We start from the raw sequence: 13,954 nt of genomic DNA on the forward strand, positions 1-13,954 counted from the left end.
GATGTTTAAGGTAAGAATGATAGATTCTTCTTAGATAAAAGTTTATTCAGGTTTTGTTGTTGTTTTTTTTTACAATTAAAAGACACGACAGTAACAATTTTCATTCGCACACATACACATACACAAACATACTGATTATCACATACGTAAAAGAAAGCGTACACGCTCAAGTTTGGGAAAATTGTTGCACCAATCCGACACTGGTCGCTGCTGCTGTGGTAACGTAAACGCCCCCAACCCGTCCCGGATGAAGGTGCGGATCGTGGTCCGGGTTTTCCGCGTCCCTTCCTACCTTGGCTGGCTCTTTTTTGCTGACTCGGTCACACACTGTCGCAGTCATACCGCGTTATAAAAGTATAAATATTGATCCATGTTTTGAAGAAAAAACGAAAAATCCCCGCGAAAAAAGAGGCATATAGCTACAAACACACTTCGTTAGCTCTAGATACACTCCGGGAACGTGTGAGGACACGGGTAAGCCACGGTGAGAGCTTCAAGCAAGGGTTTCGGGAAGAGTTGTCAATGGCGTCCTAGCACCAGTATGGTATCGTCCTCTAGCTTTGGTTTCGATTGAAGATGACCAGCTTCAGCTGCTCGTAGCTAATCCACATCACCACGTTCCACGAGACGAGCCGGGCGAACGACGGCACGAAGCCCTTGTAGAAGGCGGCCACGCCCTCCTTCGCCCCCATCCGGATGGCACAGTCGATCGCACCCCGGTACTGGCCGCGGGGCGAGTTCATGTAGCGCGTCTTCACCACATCGACCGGTGAGGCGACGATCGTGGCCGCCAGTCCGGCAACGACTGCCGCCGAAAAGTGGCACCGTATGTCGTTGGGCATGTGGGCGTACAGCAGCAGGCAGTCCTTCACCACATCGTAGCACACGATCTCGGCCACGTTGACGATCGCATTGCGGCCGACGTTGGGCATGGCGCCTCGCCACAGCCCTCGTACGCCCTCCTCCCGGTGTATCGTCCGGTAGGCTTCGAGCGTGGAAGCGTACCGACGCCCGGTGGATGAGCGGGTGGCCGCCTGGAATCGCACCTTCACCACGTCGGTGGGTTGGGCGATCATTACCGCGGCGCCGCCCGTCGTTAGGCCGGCCAGGACTCGAGTTCCGATCTGAAGTCCAGCTTCGTTTTCTGCGCAATCGGAGGGAGCGGAGGGAAAAAATAAAGAGAATAGTTAGTAAACACTCTATAAAAGGAGAAATAGGCGAGCGTATTGGGCACCCTACCTTTAAGCAGGGAACCGTAGAACGTTTTCACGGTATCGTACAGGCCCAGCCGGATGGAGCAGAAGCACAGCTGGCGCTGCAAACCGGCCGACAGGCCGTTGTACAGCGTCCGGAAGCCTTCCTGTCGCGTGATCGTGGTGATCGTACCGACCAGACCCCGGTACTGCACGTGCTGCGTCGCCGGCACGGCCGTTGGGTTGAGCTTGAGCGAGGCGGATGTGTTGATGGTGGCCGGAGCCAGGGCGACGGTTCTAACTGGCTGTTCGCCTTGAATCTATAAGTGGGAAGGAGAGGAAAAAAAATATAAATTCAATCATTCTACATACATAAAGGCGCACTGGCGGAAGTGATCATAGGCGGACATTGATCGAGTGTAAGTGTAATGCTCAGGGGGGAAATTGATCGAGCGTTGTGTGGGTACTGCAATTGCAGAAATTTTACTTATTAATGCGTTCTGAATTGACGAATGAATGAGTAACAACAGGTGTGCATGGAAAAGCACGCTGCAGGGGTTCTTGGAGGCATTCTATTTGCTCTTTTCTTTCTTTTCTGTGTTATGCAATGTAACTGGATATAATTACTGTCATACAAAACTAGAGTATCTAGATAATTTATAATTTAAATTATTTTTAACTGTAAAATACACTTCGAACACCAATTACTTGCACCTAGTTACTAGTGCTGGGTACTCTTGGTAAAATAACTAGTTACTTTTAGTTCCTTTTTGGACTTAAATGGTGACTGTGCAGATAGTGACAGGACACGTTTCCCATCATGGGTTCAAACGAATGATGCAGCAAGTTCAGGCCGGAAAGGGCCAAAAGTAGGTGTGACGATTCCGGTATGTGTATAAAAGCATGAGCAATTTCGAACCTTTGGTACAGCAAATTCAGGTTGGAATCGGACCAAAGTAGGTTCCTACAACGGGATAGGTTTGCGATCCGTGCCATGGCATAGACAGATATAGGTGTCGTTTTTGGATCAAAATAAAATACGACACGGTAATATAACCAGCATTGACCAGAACCTGTTCCAGGACCGATGTTGGTCCAGGATTAGTTCCAAGTACGGTATTGGTTCAGGATTAGTTCCAGATCCGGAATGGGTTTGGGATCAAATTCAGAACTGGTATGCCTGAGGATTCGTTTCACAACCTGTACGATGCCAGGAATAGTTCCAGAACCAATATGATCTTTCCCCAAATCGGTATAGGGCCATTGTTGGTACGGGGTCAAGATCAGTCCCAGGTCTCGTATAGGTTCGGGAAGAATTCCAGAAACGAAATGAGAATGGGATTCGTTCCAGGTCCTGTATGGTGTCAGGATTAGATCCAAAATCCAAAATCCGAAAAAAATGGGGTAAGGACTAGTTCCAGGAACGGTATGCATTCGGGATCAAGTCCAAGAATTATATACGTTTGGAATCAGTTCTAGGAACGGTATAGGATATGATTCCGTTCCAATACCGGTGTGGTGTCAAGAAAAAATCCAAGACCCAATTGGTTTAGGACCAGGTCCAGGATCAGTATTCAATCACGATCAGTTCGTTGACCGATATTCGGGATCAGTCCCAGGAACGGTATGGTTTATAATCAGTTTAAGTACCAGTATAGGTTCGATTATGTTTTCAGCATTACTGTTAAAATCTGCATGGTCTCGCGTTCAGTTCGAGAACAAATAAATGTGAGAAAAAGATCTTGAAATTGCGTTGCTCCACAAACGGGTCAATTTAACTGCTCACAGAAAGATAGCAAGTCAGTAACATGAGAAAATGCACACAAGAACCCTGCTTCATACAATTGTTTTGTTTCTATTCAGTAACAAATAGTGCAAAATTATAGCAAAACCTCATCCGGGGTTTGTTGCATTTGATCACAAAAGACACTCACACGCGACCCAACCTTGAATGCGTATGATGCACTCTTGCCTGCATTGCCTGACCGACAATCATCATCATAATGAATTCCAATGGAAAGTTCTGCTCTTTCCCGAGCGGCGGCAGTGTTGTGTCCAACGATAATAAACCGTTTCCCACTGAATCAACCACCATCGGAAAAGGGTGTGCGATTGTACAAAGCGCAATAATCGTTGAGCTATTTAGTTCCTAGTTTACCAAGTCAACTTAACAAAAAATCGGTTTAAACCAGACAGAATTATTACATTTTGTTTACCAAACTGAACGCCCGAAGAAAACCAAAACAAACAACCAGCTCTTCGTCTTCAACCTGTCCCTTTGCGTTGCATAACCCGTTAGAGAGAGAGCGCGCGCGCGTGAGACTCAGCTCGGTGAAGGACAATCGCATCAACGCGTATCCGCGACCTGTTCAAAGTCCTACGTCCACCGGCAAAAGGGTTGCCCTACTTCCTATACCGGAGCTGATGCTGTTGCTGTTGCTGCTACTGCTACTACTGCGAGCAGTACAGATGCGTGGTTCGTGGTCAGCCTGAACTTTGTACCCGACACCACCGGTTTGTGCAGGCCGCCGACACAGCTCGAGGGCACCAACAGCACTGTCTCTCGAGCGGTCTCGGTGTGCGTGCTCGTTGAACCGCGAAACCGTCCACGAGCGGCGTCTCGGCGGAAGCACGGTGGAAGGGCGCACGATCGTGTGTCTGTATGTTGACGGACTCTGGGGGCAATCATCCGCATCGCTGGCCCGAGGAGATGGGTTGGACGGGAGCCATCGGCCACGGCTCACTCGTGCACTCATTTCGATTTCGTTTTCGAACGGAGAGGCAAATAGGAAGCAAAACAGCTCCGTTCTACGATAGGGCTCTGTATCCTTGCTATCTGCTTACCTGTAGTCGCACTTTGGCCGTGTCCAGCGGGAAGGTAATGAAGTCGGCAAAGCAGGCAGCCGAACCGGCTGTCAGCAGCTTGACCGGCACCGATGCCGTCAGCTCGGTCGTCTTTTCCGAGGTGCGTCGTTGAAAGCTCATTTTTGATCGTCTGTTTTCGCACTGTTGTGAAGCTTCTGTTTACTCTTAGCAGAATGTGTCCTAAAATAGAGAATGGAGCCGTAAAATATAAATACGCATGATTAGCACCATTTTCGTTTGTTTTTTTTTCGGTGGTGTGTTTATGTGTTCGATCATAAGCAATTATTGTATTTGTCCCTCGCCATCTCTTTGCGTCGTCTCTTCATGCTCGGCAGCTTTTTGCGCTCCACGCAGTGCCTACGAAAACAAAAATAGCCTTGACAACACACAACAAAACGGCGCAAGAGTTCGCGTCAAGGCAACACAGGGCATAAGAGCAGTGGTAGTAGTAGGCATCGACGTCGTAAAACCGCTCTTCCAAAGAGGAGGGGATACCGTCGTGCCTACGCCATCGTCAATTGATGCCCGCTCATTCCGCTCCATTCGTACGGGTGTCAGCTGATAAAAACCGGTGCCGCGAATCTCGATTGTTGTTGCCTGGCGGGGGCTCGTCCAGCGATTTACACACAACGGTCAATCGAATATCTCCCCAGGCAGGCGTGAGTTGGTGCCTTCTTTTTTTATATTGTACGTCTCAAGCGTCCCATTGCCGATACGCCATCAGATCTACCTTTCGAGCGGCGACTGAAGTCGTTAGCTGAATGGGCGGGGAAGTTCTTAACACCACACTTGAAATTGGTAGCATAAGAGCGAGATGAACCCTGCATTATCCCTTACCAAGGATCCAGTTTAGCGATCGAGACTGAACCGGATGTAAATGAGACGATTCACTTTCTAGTTTCTGTTAGTTTTGGCTAGTATTGTCACTTCAACGACCTCGTCTCGAGGGTCCTTACACAAATCACTATGGACGCTGCTGGGCTGTGCGAAGGTGAGCTTCGTTCGTGTGGTGAATCTCTCGCTTATCATGGAGCCCTTCAAGAAGACGACCCCACAGGCAATCGTTTATGATCATTAATCTATAGCTTTGGCCTTCTCCGCGGTAACGTTATCTAGCAGTGTGGGACAATGTCCATCAAAAATATCGGAATATTTATTGCCCTATAGGGCAGGGTTTCCATTCATTTTTTTTTATTTCTTTGATATTTTTGTGGGATTTCTGTTACAATATGAATTACAAATAGGCTAATATGAACTTTAATCGTTTCTTCTCAAGAAATGGAACAATGCTAGCAATAGTGAGTAATTTTGAACAATCTTGGAGTTGAACAGAAATATTCATTTAGATTTTAATTAGTTTTAATTAAAATACAAGAAAAGTCATCCTAAATGTAACGTCATATAATATTAAAGGACGCTTAGAGTGCTGTCCTAGAGAGTTTTCATTGCGAACATCATTATTCATCACTGGCGAGAAGTTTTTCAACAGCTGTCTCTTATTTTATGTGTGATTGATGTTGAAAAACATCTCGCGATTGGCGAAAACATGCCGTTTACATAGGAAACTGTCCCGCAAAACCCTACAAAACGATAACAATGCACCAGGACACCATCAATCTGATAAAAAATAGTGGATACATTTATATATCACTTTCTAGGACAGCTATACACATCGAAAACAGAAAATAGAATCGAAAGAAAACGATTTTTTGTCTTTTTTGTAAAGTTTCCGTGTAACTCATGTAAAATTTTGAAATATCTGAATCCCTGTTACACCCTAGGGACTATTTCTTTGCAATTTTGTTTGAACTAACTCTTAGAAAACGTCCAAAACCACACTTTTACATACAGCTCCAACCAGTGTCCTTCCCGGGCAGGCGGGGGTTTTGCTTAACCTTTTCAGCACCTTTCTAAAACGTCGTTACACTTTGCACACCAAACCCTCCTAACTTATGAAACGCGCTGTTAACGAGTTTTCGTGCACACTTACACAACGGTCACCGTCTCTGTTGGTCGGTCGGCCTGTTGTCGTCCTCCGGTAGGTTGTTGTGAGCTTTAGTTTTGAAATTTGTAAACTTAAGCCACTGTCGCGCACTCAAACTTAGCCCACTTTTGTTCCAAAGATGAAATGTTAGCTCAGCAATAACTTTTTGTTAACACTTGCTGATCGATAGTTCAGAAAAAACAGTGCACTTTAAAGCTCGATCACCTCCTGTGTGTTCTCACTTCCGGTGTTTTGTGTTCTTTTTTTCTTCTCTCCCTCTGTTCACTCCGTTTTCCCCTTCACTGCTCGCTTTGCCGGTGATCTCTCTCACACTATCTGCCACTGCACTCAACGCTCTACCACAGCACTATCCGAGACCGGAAGTAGTAGTCGTCACTGGGTTGAAAGGCACCACGGCACCATAGCTCGTCTTTGCTGGAGCTTCCAAAACGGCACAGTAAGGCTCGAGCGCGCAACGGTGTCATATAAATAGGCTCGCGCGATCGGCCGCGGCCTCCCATCACACACGACCGACCCGCGAATGTGTACAGAATGGCGGGAAACGACGCATCGCGCGCGCGGTGGCGGCGGCGGCCTCGTTGCGCGCTCGGTTCGGGTTCGGGTCCTCCGACCGCGTTGCTTTGTAATGGGTCGGCATAAATCGAGCAGTGGTGGGAAAAGATAGAGGTAGAAGGGGGACGATGGTACACAGATCAGTAGGACGAGATGTCATCTGTTGCTATCGAGGGAATAATGGAATCGATAAGAGCCAAGCGCGCACACTGTAAGGCGTGTGAAATACGCGCATGAACTCATTTTGCGCTCTTGCACCTTCTTGGTCTCTAACGTTGCGGACAACAACCGTTGAGGAAAATTGGAAAATTTGACAGTGTGATAATTAATGTAGCAATGTGGTGGGGGGGGGGGGGGCTTTTGCTAAAACTGACTCATCCATCGATCGGTAACACACCTGCGCGCGGGAACAAAACAAAACGGGAAAGGAACTCGCGCCTGGCAACCGCGATTCGCCACGGGTTCGGCTAAAGTACACGCTGGACGCTAACGAACGTGTTTATGATGGAACGAACCGGGTCGAAAGACGACATCTCGGCACACACTAACCGGTTGATCAAATATTATTCCCATCGTTATGATGCGGAACCCTTAGGATCGCGCGATTTTTTCTGCGTTTTTGGCAACATCGATGCCGACACACGCACGAACTTCGTACGCAAGATTGTGCGCACTTAAATTGATGCGAAATTAGTGCCACGCTGAAGTTGACTTTGGTGCGTGACGGCGTAACTTTTTGGCGTAACCTTCCGCAGGATAATGTTATCTTGTCTTATTGTGTGATCCGTATCTAGCATCACGTCGTCTTCGATCGTTAAAAAACAAAGTCGCTCCCCTGACCGAGCGGTGAGTAAATGAGTAAACAAGTGAAATCACCATTTGATTACCAAAAAAAAAAGGAAACAATTAAATCCTCAAACGGTCATCTCAAGAGAGTTTGTGTGTGTGTGCCGTGTCGTTTGATGACACGCGTTGATAGGTTGTTTTTGTTTGCATATGCTCCTCCGTACAAGCTGACCCCATAAACCGGCGTTGAGCCATTAAAACGAGGGGGAAGAAAGAAGCGGCTTGCTTCGATTATGATTTTGCGCTGCGCACCACAGAGAGCAAAGCGCACGCCTTATCGCGGCACGCTTAAACGCAACGACTCCCGCGGGCAAGGCAAAAGGCGGATGGAAAAAGGTGTGTCCCCATCTGGGCGCGTGAACGAACCAATCAGGATCAGCCCCACAATCAGAGGGGGGGGGGTTGGCTTTCATGTGATCCAAATTCTCACTGGCACTTTTTCGGCATCAACATGTATACGCCGGGCTAGGCAACAGCCGCACAAGCCAGACGATGACTTTGAAAACAATCACGCCACCAGCCGGGGTCGGCTGGTGGGCTCGTCCATTGTGGGAGTGCGTGATCGGTCACTAATTTAAGCGATGTTGGTGCGCTATGCGCGCGATGTGTTACTGAGAAGAGTATCATGTGCAATGATCGAGTGATCGCACTGACCCGCGAACAGGCGGAAAGATATTCCGCCAAATTTTATTGCGAAGGTCAAATTTATTCAAAACCGATGATGAACTGTATTACTAAGGGGTGTGTGTCTGTTTGTTTTTTAAATGCTGTGTAGCATACGCTCCACACTTCGTTGTTTTGAGCTGCAAAATGGGAGAGACAAGTAGTGACGTCGATTGTCGATTGGATCTGTTGCCGTCGGATGATGTACCAATTGCCGAATTTAGCGCTTTTGCTCTCAAGTGGACCGAGCATTTGCGTAAGCCTGTTTGCTCCGTACAGCTTGGGGAGGGATGATTTGCAGTAATATCTACCCTCAGTACTCGTAGCTTTGGTTGGTTTTGCGTATATGAATGGAGAAACTTGAGCAAAAAAAAAACTATGATGAAGGTAATCAAATAAACCTAAAATGCAATGCCCAGAAAACCGGTTATTTTACACTCATCATGCTCATCTCATCAACACGACCTGGTTAGACCACAACCAGGATGTGCTCAGTTGCGTTGGGAGCAAAATTTGAATTGTGCTAGTACGGCTAGCATGCAATAGATGGCGCCGCAAAAGCAAGTGCGATAAGGTTCAGATCAGCGCGATCAGCAAGGCAAGGCTCTCTCCGGAGCGATGCCCGATCATAACTAAGTAACTGCCACTGGTTCTTCAGGAACAAAACTTTCAAAACGGATAGTGGAATAGCATATCCTTTCCTATACTGGATTCCTGGATACTGGTATGATCGATAACAACTCTAGCTATTTGTGATTCTAGACCTAGCTAGTGATCTGATTGCTTTTTTGTTTAGAGAAACGATACTAACACCTTCTGTAACTTTTGAGGATATAAATAGAGCTCTCGATCGCTAAATGAATCCATCATGAAGGTAAGCGAGTAGCTAGACGCCAGTTCGTAGGAAGGCAGCACGCATAAAAGCTTTATCAATGGGGTCTTCGAGGAGACGACCAAGAGTTCCATGGCTACGCTACTGGAATGTAGCTGGAATGGAATGAAATTGTAAATAAAGTTTGAAATGTCTAAATATAGTTAGTTTGAGGAATCAATTATCTAATGACTTTTCGGAGAGATGACAAGAGAATTGGCTAATAATTTGCTTGAAAGTGATGTTATTTTATATAATAAGCCTTCATTTCTCTATTAAAGCTATGAAGGCCGGGGGACACTGTCCGTACTCGCTAGTGCAATTTCGATTTTCACTAGTGCATCTGGCGGCGGCTGGTGGAAGCTTTTTTTGGTCATCAAGGGAATGGTAATGCCGGATCTCAAAATTAAGAAGTTTTTCCATCGTTTTTTGGTATGAAAATGGATGCAAAGCGTGCAGGACATGTGCATCTACCTTTTACAAAAGTTTGCTCGTTTAAATCAAATTAAAAACATAGAAAAAAAAACATATTTTCTGAAGCGGCTCCAAATTGGTTGGAAAAACACTTCGTTCAGCCTCCGCCAGATGCGCTAGTGAAAATTGAAATTACACTAGCGAGTACGGGCAATGTACCCCGGCCTTGAGATACGATGATCTATACTATTCTTCCGGTTTTTAGATTCTAGAAAAGTCCCATCCTCTGTCCCTTTGAAACACAACATTTAAGCCACCTGGGACAAGTAATTATCGGAACTGTAGTGATCAGAATTTAAACCGTTCTATTCTATTGGTTGAATCCTCTGGATGATCCTCTGGTGTTTTTAGAAGTTGAAAATGAGCTTTAGAAAAACACTAAAGATCATTAGTCACTACTAAAACAGTCAGTCATGCATTATGTAGATAAATCCGATTTCTTTTCCAGTTTCATTGGGATTCAATTGTTACTTATTTTAAGCTTGATTTGAGCATAATATGAATGAAAAATATGATGTTAGATTTTTTTTTTTAATTCTCTTTAAAGGTTGTATCTTTTCCACTAATTACGAAGCGTGACTTACCGCGTTGTAGATACTCAAGAGGTTAGATTTCTTAGATTTGTTTATGCGTAGATTTGTTAAATCAGTTCACTAATTCACTCCAACGGTTTGTCACACTCGAACTTTCACTGACGACCGCTTCTGAAACGCACACGATACTTTCGCTTTGGCACTTTGCTAAAGACTAACGTTCAAAGCTCAAGCTCAATGCGTTTATATGCATAATCATAGCAAAGGATTCGTCCTTGAAGCTCCTGTGGAATTTTCCATACATCCTAAAACAATACAACTCATTTACGGTCATTACAACAACCTGGCACGCTGCCGCGCCGTGGAAAATTCCACTCCTCTATCCTGTCCGGCGGCGTAAACGGAAGGATCGTAAAACCTTTTGCGCGCTCCTTTTTCGTCCTGTTTCGTAAATATTCCCCCGTACTCCTATTCCCTTTGTGCGGGGTGTGAATGCAAAGAAGCTGAAATTTTCCACTACATCATTAACACCGGTGCCCCGGCTTTTTTTGAGGTGAAAAACTAACGAGTCCAGCGACGGGTACGCATCTTGGAACAGCAACGAATCGAACTTCCCGGTACTCATAATATTGTTTTGGGAGGCTTTAAAGACGGGTAGTTTTTTGGCCATAGGCTCTTTCCTTTTAGCTTAGAAACAGTTACCTGTAATAATGTCATTATTAAGAATTACAAATTATATCATTTATTCCGTACATATAGAATTGTTTATTAAAATGTCCTGCTACTTATGCTCTAAATGACGGCCCAAAGAAACACGAAACCGTTCAGCCACCACAAACCAACCCCCGTTTAAATCGGATAGTTCAACAGCACGTCCTGGCGGGCCAGCTCGAGCAGCATAGGATCGTCGAAGAACTTGTTGATCGACACATCCTCCGACAGACCCTTCCGGCGGCGCGTCTTCATCATAAACTCGCGCGCCAAATGTGTGGCCGGCTGCGGTTCCAACGGTCTGATGATAATACTCTTGTCCAGCGGATCACCCGGCACAATCTGCCAGTGGTGAAAGACGGACAGACAGAACGCTTGCCCCTGCGTGTGCGTACGCAGATCCGTCTCAAACCCGAACGAATCGATCGCGGGCAGGAACGCTTTGATGATGTACAGCGGCGATCCGGGTACCGGTGCGTCCTGCGTTACGTGTCCGCGGCGCCGCGCAAGCACGGTGTACACGGACGACACGCAATCGGCCGGTGCTTGCACCTCCACGAACAGGTACGGTTCCATCAGGCGTGGTGTCGCCATCAGGAAGGCCGAGTATGCCACCCGCCGGGCCGTTGGAATGATCTGCCCACCGCCACGGTGCAGCGGCTCCGGAGCGATCACCGCGTCCAGTATTTTGAACTTTACGTTGCGGATCGGTTCCTCGCACAGGGGGCCCTCGCGCGTGCCCCACTGGAAGCCCTGCACGATCGAGTCCTTCACCGTGCCGAGCAGCGTTTTGTCCACCTCGAACGGGAGCGTATCGTCGACGAGAATGTTCGGACCGGTTGAGTCGGGCCCGAACGCCCAGATCGACCGGGCCGCGAGCAGATCCCACTGATAGTTGACCTGGAAGAACTCGCCCAGCTTTTTCTTGTTCCACCCGATGGAAACGGTTTCGTTTTCAATGTCCTCGGCAAGTCCCTTCTCCAGCGGTTCGGCAATCATCGTGATTTTGTTCTTCTTGTTGGGCGTTTCGGCAAAGCATTTGAGGGAGCTGGTTTCGACGACACTCTCGCAGAAGGCGACCACCGGATCCGCTACCTTTATGTCGATCTCCGAGTACATCTTGCGCAGATCGTGCATGACGCAGTCGAGATACAGTTCGCCCGTGCCAAGGATCACGTGCTCGCCCGACTCTTCCACGCGCGTCGACAGCAGCGGGTACGATTTGTTCAGCTTGCGCAAACCGTCCAGCATCTTCGGCAGCTCGGAAGGGTTGACCGGCTCGACGGCAATTTTGATGACGCTCTGCGTGTTGAACTTGAGCGGCCGGAAGATAAACACATCCTCCGCCATCTGCACGTCCGTAATCGTGGCCGTCTTTACGATGCACTGATCGATGCCCTCGATCAGTACCCAATTCCCCGCCGGCACACGGTTCAGCTCGATCTTGTACCGTGCTTCGTAGATCCACAGTCGGCCCACCTGCAACACCCGGCTGTCCTCCTCGTCCTGCAGCGTGTAGTTTTCGCCCAGCACTCGCACCTCCTGGCCAGCGTGCAGCGTTCCGCTCATGACGCGCGCCAGCACCTGGAAGAAGGTACAGTCCTCGGTCGGGTACATCTTCGAGCTGTGCACCATGAGCTGCGCGTTCGCGTCACACTGCAACATGTCCTGGTAGAGGCCGCTCTCGCGCACCCCGGTGTAGATGTGGTCCACCTTCACCTGCGCATTGTCCAGCGGCGACCGGATGTGATCGACGCACATCTGCACGAAGCCACAGAAATCGCCCACAAACCGGTTGCAGATCGTGCGCAGCAGCGGCCGTATGTTGCACTTCATCTCTTCCCCCGTCACCGGTATCTGCAGCTCGGCCAGCGTATCGGCGAGCGTCGTGTCCACGTCGCCAACGACCTGCGCGAACAGCTTGTACAGCGGTTCGAGCACAAACTCCACGAAGCTGCGCTGCGCCGACGTGTGCGCTGGTTTGCGGGTGAATTTGCGCGTCTTCGGTTGGAAGTACATGTCGCCCCAGAGCCGCCGCGAGAACTCGTCCACATTCACGCCCTCGTACGTGTCCGCGTACAGCCGGGCGAACGATTTGAGCGTGAAGCACACGCCGTACAGTGAGCTGGCGAAGCACACGTTGCCCAGGACGGGCGAGACGGGCTTCACCGTGGAGTCGCCGTGCAGTGTCAGCAGCCCGTTGATTTCGTCCACGATGTGCTGCAGCTTAAAGTACGCATCCTGCGGGGGCAGCTTCAGCTCCAAGATCAAACGGTCGATTTTGTTGATGCAAAGCGTAAAGGACAGACGCTCCTGAATGGCGTGCTTGAGCAGCCGTTCCGTGTTTAGCATAACGCCCTCGGCCGCATCCACGAACAGGACGACTCCATCGCACAGCCGCATCGAGGCGGTCACCTCGTCCGAGAAGTTGACGTGCCCCGGAGTGTCGAACGTGTTGAGCAAGAAGCTTTTGCCCTTCACATCCTGCAGGACGAGCGTCATCGGCGTTGCTTTGATGCTAACGCCCCGCTCCTGCTCGGTGAAGAGCGTGTCCGTGTAGCGCAGGTTGCGCTCCTCCATGTTGCGCAGCTGCGGATGCGTCTGCCGCACCAGACAGTCGACGAAGGTGGTCTTGCCGTGGTGCAGATGCCCGACCAGCGCCACGTTGCGGATGAGCGTCGGCGTGTCCATCAGATCGGACAGAAACTCCATCTTGTACGTCGTCTCGGGGAGCTCCTGCGCTTTTAGCTGGAACTTCATGCGCTTCACCGGCTCTATCAGCGGCTTGTCCAACGGCTGGGCGTCCTCCTCCTGCACAATCGTTTCCACCTCCTCGCCGTACACCTCGAGCGAGGTGGGATAGTAGCGCTTGTCCTCGTGCAGCACCACCGCCTTGGACGAGCGCTTCTCCTCCTCCTCCGGTTCCGGCTCGTCGTCCATCAGCTCCTCCTCCTCGTCCTCCTGCTGGTCCGCCTGGCCGTAGAGGCTCTGGTCGTCATCGTCGTCGCTCTCCAGATCCGGCCCGATGTAGTTGCCAAACTCGTCGTACGATGCCGTGTCCATGGTTAGACCTGCCTTTATTCGTTTGCCGCCGTGTCTACTGTTGAAACAAATGTTTGATTATTGCTCTAAACAGGATCCCCAAGTTTTCACTCACAACAAAACACACGCGCGCGTTGCCGGTCTGTGTGGTGGTGCAGAAACGCTTGACCAGATTTTGTTTGGCAACTGTCAAGCGTTT

General features: G+C 48.9%; 2 protein-coding genes across 5 annotated transcripts; both read right to left on the bottom strand.

Annotated features, from left to right (window-relative positions):
• Nucleotides 1–22: 22 nt before the first annotated feature.
• LOC120901628 (mitochondrial uncoupling protein 2-like) lies at nt 23–6,576 on the bottom strand. 3 transcript variants are annotated; one of them, XM_040309716.1, is made up of 4 exons: nt 6,049–6,576; nt 4,038–4,238; nt 1,240–1,513; nt 23–1,144 (listed from the first exon to the last, which is right to left on the bottom strand). In XM_040309716.1, the coding sequence occupies exons 2-4, from the start codon at nt 4,176–4,178 to the stop codon at nt 555–557; spliced, it is 1,005 nt and encodes a 334-aa protein (XP_040165650.1). In that variant the 5' UTR covers nt 4,179–4,238; nt 6,049–6,576; the 3' UTR covers nt 23–554. The 3 variants fall into 3 exon arrangements, with proteins under 3 accessions (XP_040165650.1, XP_040165651.1, XP_040165649.1); XM_040309717.1 differs by lacking the exon at nt 6,049–6,576 and adding an exon at nt 5,015–5,131; XM_040309715.1 differs by lacking the exon at nt 6,049–6,576 and adding an exon at nt 4,896–5,089.
• Nucleotides 6,577–10,743: 4,167 nt separating this feature from the next.
• Nucleotides 10,744–13,944, bottom strand: LOC120904884 (116 kDa U5 small nuclear ribonucleoprotein component). 2 transcript variants are annotated; one of them, XM_040315343.1, is made up of 2 exons: nt 13,871–13,944; nt 10,744–13,813 (listed from the first exon to the last, which is right to left on the bottom strand). In XM_040315343.1, the coding sequence occupies exon 2, from the start codon at nt 13,774–13,776 to the stop codon at nt 10,852–10,854; it is 2,925 nt and encodes a 974-aa protein (XP_040171277.1). In that variant the 5' UTR covers nt 13,777–13,813; nt 13,871–13,944; the 3' UTR covers nt 10,744–10,851. The 2 variants fall into 2 exon arrangements, with proteins under 2 accessions (XP_040171277.1, XP_040171278.1); XM_040315344.1 differs by having other exon boundaries at nt 10,744–13,810; nt 13,871–13,928.
• Between the last annotated feature and the right edge of the window lie 10 nt (nt 13,945–13,954).

Source organism: Anopheles arabiensis, chromosome 3 (genome assembly GCF_016920715.1).
Source record: "Anopheles arabiensis isolate DONGOLA chromosome 3, AaraD3, whole genome shotgun sequence".
Taxonomy (NCBI): domain Eukaryota; kingdom Metazoa; phylum Arthropoda; class Insecta; order Diptera; family Culicidae; genus Anopheles; species Anopheles arabiensis.